Below are 21767 nucleotides of genomic sequence, written 5' to 3'. Positions count from 1 at the left end.
ACGTTTTAGTGGATGTGGAAAAGCCAGTGGGAGTTCTGTGCGCAGTAGTTCTAGTCAAACAAAAGGCCAAGAGGCTAGTGAGACTTTAATTTCTTTTTCAAATATTATGTGTAATTTTGTGCCATATGTACACACAAAAGAGACTTGTCTGCCCCACAAAACAAGAAAGGAAATTCAAATACACCTGCTGTACATGGGCCCACTACTGTAAACAGTAGCTTCTTCTCCTTGTTGAAGCTGGTATGTAGTATGTGAAGTAAACATAAACTACTGTTACACTTCCTGCAGGAGTAAGCATATTGCTTCCTTCACAAGATTCATCAAACACAACAAATGAATGTACTTACACAGAGAAGATCTCACACGTGTGCACGTACTTTTGTATCATATTCGGTAGCAAGCAATGTTGAGCATACCACAGACACAACTCTGACTTCCATTATTAAATGAATTGACCAGTAAACACTGTGGAATCAAAGCCCATCTGAACAAGTTGTTTTCAGCTTACTTACTAAACTCCTAGCAGAGGCGCCTGTTGCATGTCATTTCCTATCTCTCTGTTGTCAACTAGTAAAGGCACAAAGCACTCGAAATATTAAAAAAGAATAACTAGTTGTGCCATGTGTTCTATCAGTTGTAATAATCCTGTGCATAGCACAGTAATTGCTCAGGAGCACACTGGCATCTTTAAAAAAGGGGACAAGGTGACAAAAACACAAACAGTCAGATAGTATGTGTCATATTTTGGGTTTCAGTTTATCGTGGCTCTTGGACTGACCTTCAATAGATGTAATTCAGCTGTTTATAAGAAATGTGCACGTGCATAGAAACCGTTATATTAACAAATAATTGCAAACTAATGGCAGTATTTACAGACAAAGACAATGGGACCAAAGACAGAACCCTGCAGTACACCACAAGAATAAATCTCACCATCATTGTCCTGACTTTCAAAGCTGCAGAAGGGCATCTTCTTCTGACAGCATCTCTGTTTTGCTCTGAAAGGGCAGTGGGACATCTTTCTTGTATAGAATCTTTAGCTCTTCATGGAGGCTGGATGTGATCAATGCTTCAATCCCCTTATCAGGTGAACTGTGTCTGTTAGTCTGCTTTACAAGTCTGCAGCTAATGGTGTGAGTGCATGTTGGGGGGAGGCAAGGTGTTGATGGGAGAGATGAGAGGTGAGAAACGGTGGGGCCAGGGATGAGTTGGAGAGTAAGAGATGGAGGAGGGAGACACGAGAGAGCAGGATGGATGAAAACAGGAAGAGGAGGCTGAGGTGAGAAGGAGAAGAGGGAAGACGGATGGATTAGAGGAGGGGAGAGAGGAGTGAAAGAATAGAAAGTCTTAGAGGGGGCAGGAAGAGAGGGCGAAGAAAAAAGATAGATGGTGGACAGGTGGGGAGCAGAATGCTAGCACACGACTGCCAGTACTCAAAAAGAAAGAGAGGAAAAGAGAGACAAAGAATTGCTTTTCCCCACCGTTATGCCCGCAAGCCCTTCATTAACTATTCATTACCAACTCTGCACATTCTATCTATCTATCTATCTATCTATCTATCTATCTATCTATCTATCTATCTATCTATCTATCTATCTGTCTATCTATCTATCTATCTATCTATCTATCTATCTATCTATCTATTATCTTTCTCCATACGTATCTTCTCAGTTTCTTTCTATTTCTCAATTTCTACACTTCTCTCAGTGAAACCTCTCCGAATCTTTCTTTCCCTCTTCCTGGCTTTCTCACACCCACTCCCTTCTCTCTCTATCTCTTACAAAAGCCTTGACTGTACATCTAGAGCAGAAGACAGCCTCTCTGTGTGTGCAGTTGTGTGTGTGTTTCTACTGAATTCTGTTGAATCTGAAGGGTGTATTTATACTTAAATAGATCTTACTGCAGCCAAATGAACAATGCACACCACCAGTGATGAGAGACAAGGTCAAGTCAGTGTGTGTGTGTGTGTGTGTGTGTGTTTGTGTGACAACAAAAACAGAACGGGGAGGAAGGGAATGATTTATCGACGCTCACTCTTGCAACCACACACACACACACACACACATTCACATACTGCATGATTTTCTCCATCAAATGTGGATGCGACTGGAAAACACACACAAACTCACATTGTCAAGTGTTCCCTGATTGCAACACACACACACACACACACACACACACACACACACACACACAGGGGGCTGCCCTGGGCATGGTATAGCTGCTGTGCAGAGGTTAACTGTGTGATGCTGCATGAAGGCCTGTTGTGGCTGCGGCCATTCAACAACCAATGTTTGTCTCTCGCTCTCTATGCCCCTTTCCCCCATTTCTTCCCTCTCACACACATATACTCTCTCTTCTACTCTTTCTCAATTTTATTTTCCCCTTTTTTTTTCTGCTGTACATCCTCTCTCTCTGTATCTCCTGCTTCCTCCCTGGTTACCATGGTGACAGCTGTGCGCTGCAGAAATCACACTGATTGGAGAATGAGATAGAAGGAGCATCTCTTTTATACATGAACACACACGCCGGCACGTTGTTTCGCACATGCACACACACACACACACACACACACACACACACACACACACTACAAATGTAATACATTTGAGTACATTTGCAGATTCCTCCATTATGACACACACACCAGCTTCCTCTCCATATGTCGTCGTACATTTTATGAATGTACTAGGCCTCCTCGCTCACCGTCTCACTAGTGTGTCAGCTGACTCGCACAAACACACGCGCATTCAGCACATGTGTGCAGGCATGTTGCCGGCCCTGCCTTCCTGGGGTGTCATACCTGTCTGTGAACACACGTAATTGGTTTGGCTTCCGTATCGCTCTCTGTTATTGGATCATGCTTAGCAAGAAATTAGATCAATTTTGTTGATGCCTGCTTTGCTGGATGGAGAGAGAGATGAGAGGAGAGAGGGAGCATCAGCTGACCTTGAAAGAAGGACCTCTTGATGGACGGTGAGCCCTGGTCACATGTGATTGGTTAGTGGAACATGCCGGTCACAGGCTATTGGCCAGACTCTGCTGTCCATTTGTGGCTCCCCTGCCCCCCTCCCCACCCCTCTTTGCCCCCACTGAGGAATTCTCCCATCACTCAGTGATACAGAAGGCTTGGATCAGCAACTTACCCAGCACACATATATAGACACACACACTGATTGAATGCACATTCTCATGTAACCATCAGTGCGGTGAATGAAAAGCACGTGTGCCTCCCTTGTGTTCACATGTATACTCTCTCACACACATTCATACACGTTCACAGGGCCGTGGAAAATCTCTGTGCGTAAATTGCAGCTGCAGAATTAGGCTTGTTATGGTTTGCTTGGTGCCTGCGCTGTGTGGGTTGTGTGAATGTACTCTAATTATGTTCATGCACATGTATTTCAGATTCTCCCTGTCTCTTGCTCACTCTTTTGAACTGAGAACGAATGTGCGGGTTTTGCTTTTTTATGTTCACAGTCATAAGAATAATTTCTTATGAAACTAAATCTCAGCAGCAACATTCCCAAATTAAGGCAAGTCAAAATCTGTTGTATTTGTAATATTTAAAAAAAAAAACCTGTACATGGTTGCAAACAGCTCTTCTAAAAATAGTTTTTCTTGTGAGCTCTTAGAAAGGGTTTTGTCAGGGTCTGCAGAATTCCTTAGCTACCTTGGATGTTCAGTCTATTTGCAGATCACATAACAGGTAAGTCACATAAAGGAGAAAGTAAATAGTTCTTTTGGATATTATTACTTTTTTAAAGTGGATACAAGACTGTATATCTATATTTCCATAATACGAATATTAGGTATTTACTAGTGTACCATGAAAACCCTGTTTATACAGTTGACAAAACAACACACAGCAGTTAATTCCAGATTTGTTTGAATGGTTTTCTTTTGTCCATTTTTAAAACTTTTTATAAAGATGTCTAAATTAACACTGGGATATTATCATATTTTGGTAACGCTTTAGATTACAGCCCATGACATACTGAGTAATTAAGTCAAATCTACTGTACAGGGTAACTTTTTGAAATAATGGTGTAACTGTGTAACTGGTAGCAAAGTGCAAAGTTTGGAGAATAAGGGGATAGCAACCTAGGAACATGTAAATTATTTATACAGTAAGTATTTTCTAATAATACAAACTATTCTACAATTAATCAGTAGATACAATCCTGCAGTGGTATGCAGTAAAGACGAGGGTCTAATGAGGCTGGATGAAAATATTAATCAAATTGAAATACTCCTCCTCAGTATTTGGAACATAAAGCAACATCAGTGGAGTGAGCAGAAAGGCTGTTTATATGTTTTACTTCTTTAAATCTATGAGTAATTAAAGAGTCCACCATAATAATTTACCTGTTTATTTATGTATTGATTGAAATACATGTACTGATCAGTCATCTTTCAATGTAAATTCAGATTAATGCACATGGACATTAGACTACAAGGTCTGTGGTGATGCCTTATTAAAATACAGTAACCTTACAATAAACATATAAGGCATATACTCACAAGGATGTTTGAATACCCAGAGTGACATAAAGAATTAGTCAGATGCTTAAAATTAGCTAAAACTCGGGCGGGGATTTGAATCAATCAATCCGACACTGTCACACCCATGAAATGTGGATGTCACATCCATGAAGGGTAATTTCCTGCTGGTTTTCAGCTTACATTCCCGGGCTGACGAAACCTTTATGTTGCCTGAGGAGAGCGTCCCAGGGAGGGATGAGCTCATTGGTAACCATGTTCACCACTCACAGCTGCTTCAGGCTGACTTCTACTACTCATTTCCACACTCACCTGCATAAAAGCCCGACTGTCTCACCTCAGACACATCAGGAGACAAGTCTCATCTGGATTGTGGTTAAGTGGAGCTGCTGGAGGAGTTGTGATTTTAAAGAAATATAGGCTAGCAGTCTTATTATTCTTAAAACAAAAATGTGGCAGCAGAGTTAAATAATCACCTTGATTCAAGGATTTTCCAAAATACTAGTGAAATGATTAGTCTTCTTCGACAGGTAGAAAAAGAATTTGATATTAAAACAATATACATGTATATCAAAGGTTTTTATTTGTTTCATATACTGATAGATTATAATGTGTTTTGAAGATGGAAAAGCCACAGGACATTTATTTCCCGAATACCTGTTGGTCAAAGTGTCGCTATAGGTGCTTCTTGTATTATAATGGGATTTAATAGCAGAAAATATTTCAGCTACCTAAAACATAGTTGAACAGTAAATGTCAGACTTTAGTTCTTTATGGGTCACCATGTTGGATCTGCACTAAACAATCTACTGACAATTCTGTGACTGTCTTGTTCCAAACCTTTTATTTACTTCTTCAGAATTACCCAAATCTAAACGGTTCAGTGTGGAAGATTTGAAGGCATCAGCAGAAACTAAATATAGCGCTCTTAAATATGTTGGGATTAGTGTTTGACCTGGAAAAATATCAGAGATTGTATATTATTTAGCTCAGATTGAGTCTTTTATATCTACAAAGCAGGTTCCCTTTCGTAGAGGTTGCCATTTTTCTACACTAGCCCACAACAGACAAACTAGTCAATAGCTCTAGAAAGGGAATAATGTTGTGTTTAAAAGTGGTGACACTAGAGTTACAGTTCTATTTGCCAATTTGCTAAATATGTGGATCACGTGAAACAGTTGTTTGTTAGTTGATGCAGTCGAAGAAGACGTGACACTTCAGAAACATTAGGCTACATTGCACCCTGCGAAACAGGGGCTGGGGTATGAGCTGTGCTTTGGAAATCGCAGCATCTTTCCCTACCAACTGCTTTGAGTGCCTAAACATAATCCTTTAAAAATGTTTATCGTGCCTTCTCTACTGCTTTATGCACCATCTACAGATCTATTTGGAAAAAAACATCTTCAGATTTTTCAGGTCTAATCTATCAGGTTCTAATATTTTTACTGGACCTTTTTGTTAAAAGTAACTCCGTTTAACAAACTTTCCCCGATGCAGATCTTGTCATATCTTGATAAACCTTAATAAATCTCATGTTAATATTTTACATTTATTTTTCAGTTTGCAATAAACAAAACTGTATGTAACAAATAAACTGAGGTTTAAAGTGTTTGTAAATCTGCTTCTTAGCTTTGGACTGAGATAGGCTAGCTATTTCCCTCTGCTTCCAGTCTTTATGCTAAGCTAGGCTAATAGTCAACTCGCTCTAGGTGAGTACTTATCAAAGAGACACGGGAGACATATCAATCTCTTCATGTAACTCTCAGCAAGAAACACAAGAGCATTTCCCAAAGTGTCGACGTAAACCTTGGCCTAATGCACAGCTGTGTCGGTGCAGTGCGAGCAGCAGTGAGTAAGAGAAGCTGGAGTGCTCCTGCAAATGTGATTGTATTGACCGGTTGTGGTAGTTTGCAGGCATTGATTAATAGATTGACAGAAGGATTGACTGTCATTTAACACTGGATTTATGAACAAACTGGCCGTCCTCTGCTTCTCTTCTGTGTATTTTAACCTCCTCCTTGTGTGTGCTGTGTGTGTGCTTGAATTTCATTTTAACACTGCTCTTTCTTTCTCCCACACATACACTAAACGAACTCTCTGGTTTTGCAGAAGTCACAGTTATCATACTGTCTGTGTTTTTTTCTTTGGTTTGCCACCTTGCGACAGTGAAAAGATCCAAATATGTTAACAGCTGCAGTTCGTGTAGAGCAACTTTGTAGCACAACCTTTAAAATGAAGGTTTTACCAATGATGCTGAAGAAGTTCCTTAAAATTAGGCAAAATCAATATCTTTACAGGACTTTATATGTGCAAATCCTGCTATATTATTTTTGTTCTCCTGTTATTTTTTCTGCAATTTATTTGGTAGCAAGTCCAGTTAATGTGCCGTAGATTATTTCTAATGTATTTACTGACTGTGAAGCACTTTGTAACTTTTGTGAGCTTTTGAAAAGTGTAATACAAACACAGATTATTATTCTCAAGGGTGTTTTGTCATTGTGCGTCTAAATGTCAAATCTGTACCGCTGGAATTGCTCTTAAGTCCCCCCCCTCCCACAATGAAATCTCATCTCTTTTCCACATGTGGTACATTGTTATTAGATTACAGTTCCCCTGATTTCCTCATTGTCTCCTGCAGAATATCCAAAGCAAAATTATGGATGAAAACAGCGAGCAGGCTGCTGATTGTCCTATAAAAAACTATTTGTCATGAGTGTAGTTAAGTGGCGAGGTCTGATTTTCTGCATTTTTGCTAAAATAATAAAGGACTCTGCTAACTCGTGGTTGTTTTTAAAGTGAGTTACACACAGAAGGTTTCATGTAATGCCTTCTAGCTAGCACTGTCCTTCTGAACCAGACACAAAGGTTTAATACTGCATTCACTAAATTTACTAGACAGTAGGTATTTTACATATACATTCACATGATAATAATTATTTTAGTCAGTACAGCTAAGCCAAAGTGAATATGTGATCATCTTGTAACTATGATGTTGATGCTGCCAGGTCTGCCAGGCCTCCCTTGAAAATCCTATTTGCAATCTCAATAAGATTTTGCCTCGTTAAATAAAGGAAACTAAACTAGAAAAGACAGTATGTGCACTGTCCACCTGATGAGTGAGATGACAGTTATATAAAACAGGAGTACAGCACTGGTTTGGTCAGTTTGTTGTCCGACCACACATGTCTTTTCATGGACACAGTTATAGTGGATAAATTTAAATTATTGTTCTTTATTATAACTTATTACAAGCCAGGAGGAGCAGTGATGCTGAGATTCCTTACTTTGGCGTGACATGGAATCAGACATCCCCACTGTGTTTCTAGTTTGTAGTCTGTGACAAACCTAAATCTCACAATTCTCTCAATTGCGAGAACTGGATTTAAGGATGTACTACTTGCTCTGTTATGAGTCTAAAAATCATACTTAAATCCTACTTACATAACTGCAAGCTGTTTGGAGAGCACTTCATGGAGGTTCTTCTTTTAAGCTCCATTGCGTGTTTGTATTGTTTTTCCTCCACTGACTTGTACTGTAATATTCTGACTTTACTTTTCTGTCTGTAGCTTTTCTAAAGCCTTTTAGTTCCTAATGAATATGTTGATTTTTTTAAAAGGGGAACTTCATTTTCTAAGATATTCAAGTGCTGTATTAAATAAAGAAAGAATAAAAGTATACATGTATACAGGATGCTGTATGTGAGACTGATTCAAAACAACCTATTTCTGTGATTCAAGACCTATATTTGATTGAAACTGGACTGATACTAGACTTTTACTACATTTTTACTTCACTGAGTGGTGATTATGTTACTGACCTGTTACCAGTTAAACTAACTGCAACTTATGTTAAAGTTATGAGATTCCAACCTGTGTCTTTTGAGAGTATTTGCAAACCACTGCATTATGTTTTAATGCATATTTTAATTATGTATTTCATTGTCTGTTTCCTTACATTGTTTACATTGTTATGATTTGACTGACATACTTTTCATTAAGTCATCTCGATGTGTCCTCTACTGAAGTGGTTTAATGGCACCCAAATGGAAAATGAGTGCCACTAACTGTCAATGAACCAACTCCTACAATTTGCATAACAGTGTTGAATAGAAAAATCCATTAATTCCTGTTTTCTTTTGCTGATCATCTCACAAATCTGTTAAAATTTGTGTTTTATGTCTCGAATGTTCTATGTGATTGTAAGACGTAACTAAATTTTATACAGATCTAAAATCTGAGCTACAACGTTCTGACAGGTTGACAACACATGACATTCACTGTGTCTTATATAAATGCATGAGGCCACATATGTACAGTATCTAGTATACATCTATGAGGTGTAAATGGAAGATGCAGCAGTGCTATGAGGAGCTATGGGCCTATACAACATGGGCTTAAGCATACCCTATATCTACAATACTGTGTGTGTGTATGTGTGTGTTCACATGCAGGTTTTAGGCCCACATTTTGCACATAGGCAGCTGTGTTAGAGTGCACGCTGTGTGTCTCATTGGCTGTGCGTGTGTGTGTGGTGGTGTGGTGCTAGCTGGTGCTGACTTGTCTCTTTGCTTTAGCTTCTGGGTGCTTGTGTTGCCTGCGCTGGTGTCAGTGATGCAGTCTGTTGTAGTTTTTAAGTTGTGAAGAGAGAGAGTGAAACTCTCCTGAGACTGATAAAGCACATGCACGCACACACACACGCATGAACACACACACACACACACACACACACACACACACACACACACACACACACACACACATGCTACTCCAGAGTGAAAATCTACTGCAGAGAGTTTCTGAAGGAAGATTTTTTTCCCTATAACCTTTCAGTTTGTCTTTGCATTTCAGGATTTAGACTTTGTACGTGTGTGTGTGTGTGTGTGTGTGTGTGTGTGTGTGTGTGTGTGTGTGTGTGTGTGTGTGTGTGTGTGTGTGTGTTTATATATTAAATATCATTGATTCTTCATTCTATTGTTACATCTGATGTGAACTCTGACCTGTTGGTTCAGGTTTTTGACACCAGTGTTGAACTGTCACTCACAGATTCACATGCAGTCCACATAAACACACATATGCATACACAACTAAATAGATATATTAATTGAATGTCTCTAGTCACTTTCAATAATGCAAGCTTTGATTTTTTCTCTCTCTCTTTCTCTCTCTTTCCATCTCTCTGTTGCTCTTCCTGCTCAGCTTCTGCTCCTAAGCTGCGGCAGATGCGAGGCCAATCGCTGATCGAAGGAGACAAGCTGTACTTGAAGTGCGAGGCGTCAGGGAATCCAAGCCCTTCCTTCCGCTGGTACAAAGATGGACACGAGCTCCAGAAAGGCAGAGACCTCAAAATAAAGACCAACAAGTGAGTGTGTTACACCTCCTACAGTGGCTGTTGGTAGAGCTGCACCATACACCAACAGTGAGTTAACCCACAAGTTAAAGTTGTAAACATGTTTTTATAGTAAGGATCAATCAATTAACTCCCTTTAATGAGAGGTGTGTTACAGCTACACTGTAAGAGACGAGTAAAAGACACTTTCCTCTTTCTGCAAGACAGCTGGAAAGTCAAAGCTAGTATCAGGCTTCAGACGACTAAGTTATCCCAAATCAACTGGGTGTTTCATAAAGTCACAAAGATTTTTCTATTACAAAGTACACAATTTTTATTCCACCTTAAACTGATACTTGCTGAGCCATTGCAGATACATCATGGAAGCTTCACATAGAGAAGCTAAAGGGGCCAAAACACAGATAATACTAGGATAGATCCAGTGCATTCACTCATCTAGTAGCTGAAACCTTATATTAGCTGAACTTCTTTTACATCTTTTGCACATGGACTGAATGCTGTCCACTATTTCCTGCTGTATTTGTAAGGGATCAGTTGATTTTCACTGTGTAGTTTATGTGTAGAGTGTGGTGTTGAGACATTAAAAAGACAGTTGTTGTTGGGTCAAAGAAAAGTCTGCTGCATCTTTGAAACAATAACTGGCTGTCTTTTTATCTGCCCTGTATCACTCTCTCTTCCTCTCTTCTGCCTCTGCTGCTCTCTTCCCCCTCACTGAAGAAAAAACTCAAAAGTGCAGATCAGTCGTGTCCGTGTGGAAGACTCCGGCAACTACACCTGTGTGGCTGAAAACTCACTAGGACAAGAAAACGCCACGAGCATAATCAGCGTGCAGATCTGTGAGACACGACACATCTATCGACCGATCTACACATTTTACATTACATCATTGTGCTTTGATATGCAGTAAAATGGCCAGTACCATTTGCACACCTTATTAGGTTAACAAAGCGGTGAGAGTATTTTCTATTTCCTGTTTTTACTCATTGTAGTGACCACCACCACCCCGTCTCCGGGTGTGAGTCACGCCAGGCGCTGCAACGATTCAGAAAAGGCCTACTGCGTCAATGGAGGAGACTGTTACTTCATACATGGTATTAACCAGCTGTCTTGCAAGTAAGTTGATTGCTCGGCCGGTCCCCATCCCCTCAGTCATCACTGTGTATGACTCCCCCTGTCTCTCCTCCCTCCCTCTCTCCCTCTGTCTCTGTCTCCCTCTCTCTGGTCTCAGAGTCTCTGGTCAATGCACTACCTTGTCTTCTGTTCCCTGGTTGTTCCCTCCCCACATACATACACCTACCGCCCACCTATCCATGCACTCTGAGGGCTGGTTGCTGTCAGTTGTTACCAGAACAAAAAGGGGTTCTGCATATATATTCACTGATCAGCCACAACATTAAAACTACCTGGTAGTTTTAATGTTGTGGCTGATTGGTCCAAATACACTTAAATATATAAATACATTTTATTTTGGAAAAATCGTATTTGTTTGCATTAAGTGAGGTTTGCTTCAGAAAACGCTTTCAGTAACAAGTCTTTTGTACAAAGACAAATTTCAAAACAGAGATGAAATTTAAATTGTAGTGCATGTTGGCTTAAATTATATAAATCAAATCTGACTGTAAATTCCTTTACTTTTTTTATTTATTTAACCTGTAATTGTTTTACATGCTGTTACCAATGTGCTATCTGAAACATTCTCATTCTCATCATGAAAGCCCAATTTTATCATATAGATTTAGAATTAAAAGTTGAGCAGGAAGTCATCAGACACACTATTGTCTATGTGGACACAAAACACTTGCATGTTGAGTTCACTCAGTAAAACGAAGGAAACAACAGATTTGAAGCTGAACTGTTTTGTCGTACTATAATAAAACTGGTCCCTAGTTTAACTGATAAACTGTTGATACTAATATATTGAACAGTGTAAAGTCCAAATGGAGCCAATGCAGCCAGTGGATTTCCATAAATAGACTGACGTGTCTTTCCAAGTTGACTGTATGCAGGGGATTGTGGAGGAAGCTGAAGCCTTCACCATCTTCCAGTGTTGCAACAGCATAGGTTTTATTGACTAAGGCACAATCAGAAGGAAACATGTTTAATGCATTCTCCACATTTTTTGAAGTTCTCTCCTTCAGGCGCTACTGAAAACATTATGAAGGTACAGTCCGCTTAGTGTCCCCTTCTCTGTAACAATTCTCACCGCTTTCACAATACAGTACAGTACAGTACAGTATCATATTATTTGTTTTCCAGCTTCTTCGCTCTGACAACACACTGTGTAATTGCCGTGTTGTTTGCTTTGGGTGTCACGAGCTTAGACGAGTGCATGAACACATCACACAAACACAGAGCAGCCTACTATATGTGTGTATGTGTCTTTTTATTACTCTAGAAAAGTTTATCAGCACCTTGGTTTCCCTCACACGTACAGTAGTTTGAGTACATACAGAGCTCAGGCCTCGACAAACATTAGTTATTCAGTTGTCTCCTTCCCTTTTATTCCTCATTTTCTTCTTTCCTCTGTGACTGTGTGTGTCACCTTGTTTTGTGTTGTCCCAGTAGGGAGGAGACAGGACGAGCAGCTTGACAAACTAATGGTCCATTCATGGCCAGCTGGATCTGAAATATAATAGCAGTGTTGCTGTAGTTTTGCTTCTAGACGTGGAGTGATGAAAACAGTCCACTGCTCATGCTGAATCTCCAGCTCTTCTTTTTGTGCTCGTTTGAAATAATCTGTAAACATAAATGCATCACTTCCTGTGAGTGGGAAGACGTTTTTGTTTTTTTTTTTTCCCCAGGAAAGAGCTTCCAGACTGGTAGGTGTTTAGAACAACAAGTACACACATTTCTATGAACTGGATGATACTGTAGATGAATCACGTTTGTGTTACATCAACTAATTTCGGAGAGAGGAAAAAATCAGGTAGTTATTGATATGGAAATGTCACAAGTTACAGTTTACAACAAATCTAATAAAACAATTATCCTTATGTCATGATTAATAGCTGATATTGCAAATACAAGTCAACATATTGGCAAAGTGATATTAGACAACTTTTAGCGCTGAGCGTCTCATGTTAGGGGAGTAGAAGTAGAAACTATCTGGTGAATATGCATCTCTTATATATGTGTAATGGTACAGTGTGACTTGAAGGTTAATGCAGTGTTTTCCACCAAAGTCTTTGAGCTAACCTAAGCTAAGAATTTAGCTTTGATTTCCACTTAGTGAAATGTATATTCGCTGCACTGGCCTGCACACTGGGTCATTTTGTAGATGTGTAACAAACACTCCCCGTGACACTGTAGATAACAGATGGCGTATATAGCCATGCTTGATCAAGAGCTTTGTTGTTATGCTTCCTGTACAATTAGATGTATCTGCTAGAGATCCATCCTTAGATCCTTTGGCGTCTGTTCCGGATCTGAACTCTTTGTTTCTTTGTTTCCTTATTTCCATCTCTCTCACTCTCTCTCAGCATTTCTGTCTCTTTCTTCCCCCTCCTCCACTCTCTCTACCTTTCTCTTTGTCTCGCATCTGATGAACCTTTCCGGTCATTTCTGAAGGATAAATCAGGACTTTTTTTTCATGGTGCTGACAAGCAGAAAACTTTGTTTGCAAGGGTGCATATACTATAGACTTTATAAGCTGTGTGTGTAGCAGTTTAGGGGTACAGGATTGTACAACCTTGTGTGCATCCTTATGTTACATATGAACACGCTGTTATCAGTAAAGAAACTACAGTAAGGTAGCAGTAGACTGGCCAGCAGGGCCCAGAGAGTTACTGTAGCTTCTCAGCTTTGTCATCCTTTGTTGGCCTGTCTGTTGGGGCCAGTGAATAACAGGATGTAAATAAGACTGCTGTCTGTAGACTGTCTGCGCCGCTTGTTCATTTCAGAGATATGTAGACCCCGACCACCACAACCAGTCCCTCACACACACGGATCCAAACCAGTGAACTGTTTGGCACTGGCGGGCAGCAATCATTGATGATATCCCTGAAATTAGAGGTGGTGTTTGCGAGCCCTTTTCCATCCACAGAAACAAATAATCAGGCAATAAAAAGGGGTAAGTAACGCTATTTTTAAAATAGATCCTGTAGGTTGAAGTTGAGAAAAACACGTACAGATATTCCCCTTTTCCTCTGTGTTTCTCTCAACCTGTTACAGTTTTCTCTTCTGAGTTGCAGATGCAGTATCTCTTTGAGTCTGATTTATCTGCTCATCGTTAGTGAAGTCCAGTCTGACAGCCACCAGAAAACATTAGCCCCTGTATTCCCAGCTATAGGCTGAAAATGCCAAACTTACCCTCATGGATCAATAAAGTTAATTTAATCTGATCTAATCTAGAAATGCCATGAGTTCAGGGTAGTATTGATGCCTGCACAGAATGTCTGTGGCTGTCTGTGTTTTCATTTCTCTTAAATTTGATGCTGATTTGCTTTTGTATAATGAATATAACAAAATGAATTGCAGGCTTTGCTTTCATTCAAATGCTTAGAACAAAAGGTGTGCTGCCTTATTTCCCTCCCTTTCTGTGCTTGTTCCCAGGACTGAGAGAACAGTACAGTCAGGAAAAAAAAAAGGGAAAGAAGCATGAGCAGATTAAGAGAGGCTGGAGAGAAGAGGGTAAATGAGAAGCAGGGAGAGAGAAGACGAAAGAAAAGAAAAGAAATGATATACAGTAAAAGCTCTGCCGGCATAGGGCTGCTTCTGCTCCGAGTGTCTCCCACCTCTCTCTCTCTCTCTCTCTCTCTCTCTCCTTCTGCTCTATTTATAACTCTATGGGAAATTGCTGAGTGGGCTCTTCCGAGGGTTTTTGCGGTAATTGATTCAAAATGCAAGTTGTCTCTTTAGTGGTGAGAAAGAGGAGAAAAGGATACCCAGTCAGTTACAAGATGGTACCTTAGGTAAGACGAAGGTCCTTACTTTTTAAACTGGACAAATGTGTTGACCAGAAACTAGATCACTGTAATAAATCGATAGTGCTTATTAAAGCCAGAGAGCTTCTGTTGTCCTATAATGATGGTAATGGGGCCACTCCCATAGGAGCATAAAACTGTGGTCCATCAATTGCTGTGATTCATCTACAGTATAACGTGCACTGCAGTTGGATCAGATTTTCTGTAACATGCCTATTTTTCATTTGACTGCAGTAAAAGCCGATCTACTATCAATTATAGCAATAAAAAGATTAAATCAATTGTGCTTGGCAGGGTAAAAGCTGTGACACCCAATATAACACACAACTTAAGACATTTCAGAATTGGAACCTCTCTCTTAAAAACGTTTTTTTTCTCAGTTAAAATGAGGTTGTACAGTATTTCATTTAAAGAGCTGATAAGAATTACAGTTTCTTTTTTTTTTTTGCTATCAAGCATTGGTCCAAACTGAAGTGACATTGTCAAAACTCTTTATACAACCAGCAAAACAGAAGTTCATGTGGAGCAAACTGTGAATCCATTTTCATTGCTTCTATGCAAAATGCATTCAGTGACCACAGTTACCAAAATTCATGAACTCTTTTCTCAGTCAGAGACCACCTCCTGCAAAACACTATACTTTTACAGAACATTTTTCAAATGCATGCTTTGTACAAAACAAAACAGATTTCAAATGAATTCAGTTTATTTATATAACAGTACTGAGCAGTACTGATCAGTACTCAGCGACAGAGAGAGGAAAAATCTCCAGCAGAACCAGGCTCAGGGTGGGCGGCCATCTGCCTCAACTGGTTAGAATGAGTGGAAAGAGGAGAGAGAAAAGAACTGCAGACAACAAAAAATCAACAACAACAACACACTGAAATCTACAGAAAATGATATCAAAAATATTGACATCGTGTTTGACTGATTAGCAAGCAGATAAGGGGATGGCTTTTGAATGTTTTGTTTTTTGTTTTTTAGAAATATGGATATATGGAAATCTTTGAAGATAAAATATAGTTTATGTAATGCTCTCTGTTAGTTTTTTGTAGTTCAGTGTACTGAGAGCATTAGTGTTTGAATCCTGCGTGAGACTTGTTGCCAGTGTTGGGGAGGAATCAGCTTATTTAGAGACATGTATGATGTGTTTTGTTGGTGAGAGAGGCTTTTGGAGGTGAGATGAACTGCTTAGCTGAAATGCATGTTGGAAATGCAGACTAAAGTACTAAAAAACACGCTGTTTATGACTATATACTTGATTATGTATGTGGATTAGTTTTCAAGTTGTGCTAGGATGTAGTGAGGAGCAGACTTGTTAGTTTCAGTCTTGTGAGCTTGATGGCTGATGCCAGAATATGAATCATATTCAGCCTGTGGTATCGCTGACAGTTCGCCACCCATCCGGAAACAAAACATCACATTCTGCAGCTGCATGTAAACTACTGCTGTTGTTGATGCCCTAGAAATACTCTAACCTATTCCAACCATTTTCATGCTCACACACTGTGGAGGGCTGTGTGTGTGTTTGTGTATGTGTATGTGTATGTGTGTGTGTGTGTGTGTGTGTGTGTGTGTGCATACTCTTTTACTTTTATCATTGTAAAAAAGTTGCCAGTTTTACATGTGTTTAGTATAAATTTAAATAAATATTAAGACTACAGGTGATTTAGGCCTTTTGGTAGTTAAAAGTTTGTGACGGCTTGTCAGCCAGTATAAATCATGAATCTTGAATCTAAACAAATCATTACACACACAATGTTTGCTGAGTTTTTTCCCCTGCATTTTTTTGGTAATAAACCGGAAAAGTTACAGTTTTTTTTTCCAGGTGTTGGACTAAAAGCTAAAGGAAGAGTAAATATTCAACTTGTATTCTAGTTGCACATACTGTAACTCTAAATGAATTCCTAATGACATGCTTAAAAAAAGTATTAATATGGAAATGCTGTGTTTACAACTTGTTGCATTTCTCCCACTTGGCTAAAAAAGATCACCAACAGGACAGAAAGACAATTTGAATATGCACTCACAAATATACCCTTTGCTACATACCACTTCTGTTTAATCATGCGTTTGATGAGATCAATAAATGGATGCACTATGAGAGAGTCTAGAATCTACAAAAAGACAATTGTGTGTGTGTGTGTGTGTGTGTGTGTGTGTGTGTGTGTGTGTGTGTGTGTGTGTGTGTACATCTGTGTTTTTGTGCGTGAGAGAGGCTGGAGGTCAACAGCTGTTTGACCCCTCCTACTCTCTGCACCACCATCACATGACCCTCATGACTGTGATAACGTCTGTTAATTGTAGCAGTGATGTCATATTGATGGCGGTGATGTCACGGTATGCAGGTCATCTCTCTCTCTGTAGTTGGTGGACTGTGCTGTTTCTAATCCCTCATCTCTCTGCTCTCTTATGTCTCCCTCCTTCCCTTCCTCTCTCCCTCCCTCTGTCTCTGTGTACCTCTCCTCTCTTTCCTCTTGTTTTATCCTCTCTCTTCCCTCTGTATCTTTAACCAACACCCCCCACCCCCTTTTCCCCCCCTCTGTGTCTTGTTTTCCCTTCATCAGGTGTCCCAATGACTATACGGGGGACCGCTGTCAAAACTCCGTCATGGCCGGTTTCTACAGTATGTCCATTTGCTCTTGTCTGTCTCCTTTCCACCGAGGTGCTGCATGCTACATTGGAAGCGTTGGTGTGTGGGCTGTGTGTGTGTGTGTGTGTTTGAGTGTGTGCAGACTTTCTTTGAAGAGTTTCTTGTAAGGTAACATACAGTATGTGTGTATGTGAGCGAGTTGGCTTGCTTCTGTGTCCACCCCTTCTTCTCCCTGTCTCCGCTGGTTCCCCTGTGGTGCTCCTCTGGTAAACTAATTTTTCACGTAAGATCTTTATCACACTGCTTCGTCTGCTTGAAATTTTCTAGATCTGGAAAGCAGCAAAATTCTTAAGGTGTTTATTTTTAAGCTGGTAATTGCACATCAAACCTTTCTGTTGCAGTTTCATCCAGAGAAATGCACAAAAAGAAACAGAGGAGACAGAGATAAGCAGCACACAAAATTCAACTTTTTTGCAACACTTGTCACACTTCTTTGTAGATGGTCCATGGATGCTGCTTAGTTTTTGAACAGTAAACAAATGATCGTGGCAAAGCTATGTGGATAGAAACAATTAATACAAGGTTTTAAGTCCTTACTCTGGGCTGTGCTGTTCACTGATTTAACTTTTTGGAGTAGAGACAATTGAATGCTTTATATGGAGAACAATATAAGTCCTTCTGACATTGTTTTGAACAACTGCCAGTCATTACTAGAAGCTACAGTGTGTCCAAGATCCACGTAATTTGGCAAGTGAATGGGAATAAGATTTAGTGTTTGACTGTGTTCAACATTTCAGTTCTTAAGGTAATGAGATTTGAAAGCATCACTCATGGTTATTCATCGGAGGGTCAGTACCTTTGTCATATTGATTCTCATTTAAATTGAGTTTCTTGACATAAAGTGATCAGGATGAAACCCACTGTTGTGAATGCAATAACCTGTTTTTCTTATTTATTTTTTCTTTTAAGCTCTGAGCATCCATGGATCATCTGATAAATGCTCTCATTGTGGCATGTGTCTAAATGCTTCTTAAAATCTTTTAAAGTTGACTTCTAATATGTTCCACAGTGATGCCGCTTGTTTTGCTTCTCATCACAGAAGTATTGCATTAAAAGGACTAGTTTGACATTTGGGCGAAATATATTTACTTGCTGGTTAGTGCACTGATCAGCCACAACATTAAATCCACCTGGAGGTTTCAGTTGTTCCAAAATGTCAAACTGCTCCTTTAAATTCTGCAAAGTAGATATGTTTTGTTATCTGTGATTGCGTTGGCAGCGACACTGAAACACATTCAGTCACTACTGGCACTGTTGGATGAAAATCACAGGAAACGTGCATAAAAATGTGGCAATGCACCAGAGTTTGTTTGGATCTGCTACTTTTGTACCTCTCTCCATCGGCCACATCACACTACTGTCCTGGCAATCACAGAGAATAAAACAGAGGGATGAAAATGACCCTGTTCTTCTTGTTTCCAGGGGTTAAACACTGTTGCTACATGTCGTCTTGCTTTGCTGTTTGTCTGTTGTGGATGTTTCCACGAAGAATAATGTCAAACTCATACCTACAACAGATTTTCCATCCTCAGAAGTGTAATGTCTGCTTATTTTTGACCCCATCATCAAGTCTTGTCTCCTCGCTGAATTTGTGTGATTTTATTTTGCGTCGTGATGCTCTCTGGCACTCAGTTGAAGAAACGCCTTCTGTTGTTCTAAGTCCATGTTGATTTGTGACCGCCTGCTTCTCTAATGATCCAAACATAAAGCACTGTTAATGTAGGGCAGTTAAAGTTAGGCTGGACAGGAGATTGGCTGACTTCTCCTCCTCTTCATGGCCAGTAATGCATGCAAAGCCATGGAAACTGGGGATGCTGAGATGATTTCTGTGTAAATCATATGAAAGGTTATAATAGCCGTATGCAGCAGTAGTGGGACAAAGTGCATTACAAGAGGTATGCTGTAATCAATACAAAGGCACACAATTGCCATTAGTCAAACGAGTTACAGCACTCACCCCCATTTGCTGTGCCAGCCTCATCGACTGTACTGTGTTTTTATGTTGGAGAGTAACTCACTGCTTTTTATCTTTTGTTTTCTTGTTTTTTTTTTTCTTTTTTGTCTTGTTTTTTTTTTCTCATTTTATATTTCTGTCCAATGTTGTTTACTCCAGAAATGAGGTCTAGTAAATATAGCAGTAAGTGATGTGGCTTCTTGTCTTGCTGTCTTTGTCCGTCTGTCTCTGCATGCCTTTTCCTGCCTGCTGGCTTCTTCCTACTGCCTTTTGGTTCATTTTCTCCCTTTCGCTTTTGATTCTGTTGGGTATGGGTTGTTTTTGTTTCCCTGTCATATCTGGGGGTCACGGAGCTGAGGCTGTCTGAGTTGTATGTCTGTTACTGGACGTATACATATCAATCGCTTTGACTGACAACACTAATTAACTTATATCCTGGTTAAGTGTATACAGGACATGAAAATAATACATCTGCTCCAAAGTGGACATTACACCTGACCCTATGTGTCTCTTTCCTTTTACCTCGACAACTTTCTGCGCTGGCAGAGCTTCTCAGAATTGAATTTATGGGTATGGAACATTATTATTTATTTTGCTGTGCTTAAAGGGTTTGCCAAGATCCTCTCACAGTCACACATTATTGTGCCATCTTTTTTCTAAAACCAACAACTGGGTCTCTCTCAACCTGTCCTTCTTTTTCCCCTGCCCACTAACCTGGTTTTAAGACATGTAACCTCCCCCCCTCTGCATGCTCTCTTCTTTTACTCTGACGAATTTGGGATGATACATGTAGGTACGGAAGAAAGAGACAAATTAACTGATTAACACTATTAATGAAAGAAAGTGCAGAGGTGCATTAGTTCACAGTCTAATGGGCCTTGATACAAATCAAAGTTGTGTTTATTTGGACAGCATTTTGGGGCGAAAGCTCCTGTCTTTGTCCAAAAATCAGTGAATGTTTCACATCATCGATAAATACAAGTATCTGGCTCGTCCTCTGGGCTTTGGCAGTGTGCATATTAGCTTCAGCAGCCTGTCGAATAAAAACATGCAAGCTGCGAGTATTCTTGCAGAGCATTGCCAAAAAACAGCAAAAGGCCTGACCACATAGTCTGTGCTTATTATTCTGCCCTTGATTGACTCAGTGTCAGAGTCAAGAGCTCGCCTGTCCTAAATCACGATTGCTGTTGGCTCCACTGTGCCAGCGAGCTCGCCTTCCCATTTCCCTTTGCCTTTCTGTATCAGCACCCTGTGACACACACACAATTGCCGGGCCAAGGCTCTCGTAGGCTTGTCAATCCCTACAGAGGCCCTTTATTTAGAAACGCTCCCTCTCCCGTCCTCTCCCGTCCCCTCCCGCGACCCCCCTTCCCTCCTGCTCAGTGGCGTGTCTAGAGCTTTTCAAGGGAGGAAAGAGGGGGAAAGGTGAGGTGTAGAATTAGGACAGGCTTTGATTTATCAGCCCCCTTTTTCACTCTGATAACATTTCCGAAATGTTACCAATAAACTTGGACATCTGAAATGCACAGATAATTTTCCTTACAGATTGTTCATTGTTAGTAGGTGTACTGCTCCAAGTTTTGTACAAATTACCAACAAACATTAAAAGTAACAAATATCTGTCTTTGACAAAGTATATGACATTGAAAAGCTATTATTAGCCAGTATGGAGTTTAATTTGGCCATAACTAACGATCCAAGGACTCCTATAATCCAGTTATAATTGATAAGGGGACAGTCAGGCCCGTCTTTGGTTTCTGGGGACTAGTTTCTCCCCAGGCCTTTTCCTGGACACGTCCCTGCTTCCCTCTCAGCCCAATTCCTCTCCCTCTGTCTATGTGGCTCTTCCTTCCTCACTACTTTGCTTATCCCTTTTTATTTCCTCCCTCGTCCCCTCATGTCCTGATCTGTTTGTTGCTCCCTCTGTCACTGTGTCGTTGCATTTGCAGTTCTGACAGTGTTACACCACAGCACTCCTCCAGTCTGTATTCACCTTCATTAGGTGGTGTAGTTTTCACATGGCCTCACCGCAAACCTGTTCAAATGTAATGTGTTTCATGTGGTGAAGTGTGACATACATTTAAAACAAGTTCCTTTGTGAACGTATGTCAAAAAAGGTTGTTTATACAAAAAGGTTGTTTATAGATTTGCAAAGTAAAAATATGCTTAACTCTACTTTGAAGTAATTTAATTGTGTATTTTAGGTTGGTTGAACAACCTTGAAATAAAACATGAATTTAAAAAAAAGCACATCTCGATCTTTAAATCTTTAAATTTAGTGACAGTTGTGGTGAGCTTTGTGAACACTAAACTTTAACTTTTTCTTCCAAATCACTGTGGTGTTAACACTGTTTTTTTCATCTGCACAACTTGTCTTTCTTTATTCCAT

General features: G+C 39.9%; 1 protein-coding gene across 2 annotated transcripts in view; it reads left to right on the top strand.

The window, feature by feature from the left end:
* The window catches only part of nrg2b (neuregulin 2b), a 38493-nt gene that overhangs the window by 10289 nt on the left and 6437 nt on the right, over window positions 1-21767 (top strand). The window contains exons 2-6 of one of the 2 annotated variants that reach the window (XM_026357021.1): window positions 9699-9861; window positions 10567-10685; window positions 10839-10962; window positions 17339-17397; window positions 19925-19948. In XM_026357021.1, coding sequence (XP_026212806.1) covers window positions 9699-9861; window positions 10567-10685; window positions 10839-10962; window positions 17339-17397; window positions 19925-19948 — 489 coding nt within the window. The remainder of the gene's footprint in view (window positions 1-9698; window positions 9862-10566; window positions 10686-10838; window positions 10963-17338; window positions 17398-19924; window positions 19949-21767) is intronic. The other variant, XM_026357022.1, reaches the window with a different exon arrangement.

This window comes from Anabas testudineus, chromosome 10 (genome assembly GCF_900324465.2).
Source record: "Anabas testudineus chromosome 10, fAnaTes1.2, whole genome shotgun sequence".
In the NCBI taxonomy this organism is placed as follows: domain Eukaryota; kingdom Metazoa; phylum Chordata; class Actinopteri; order Anabantiformes; family Anabantidae; genus Anabas; species Anabas testudineus.
The sequence above is the reverse complement of the archived record's forward strand: the minus strand, read 5'-3'. Positions and strand labels throughout refer to the sequence as shown.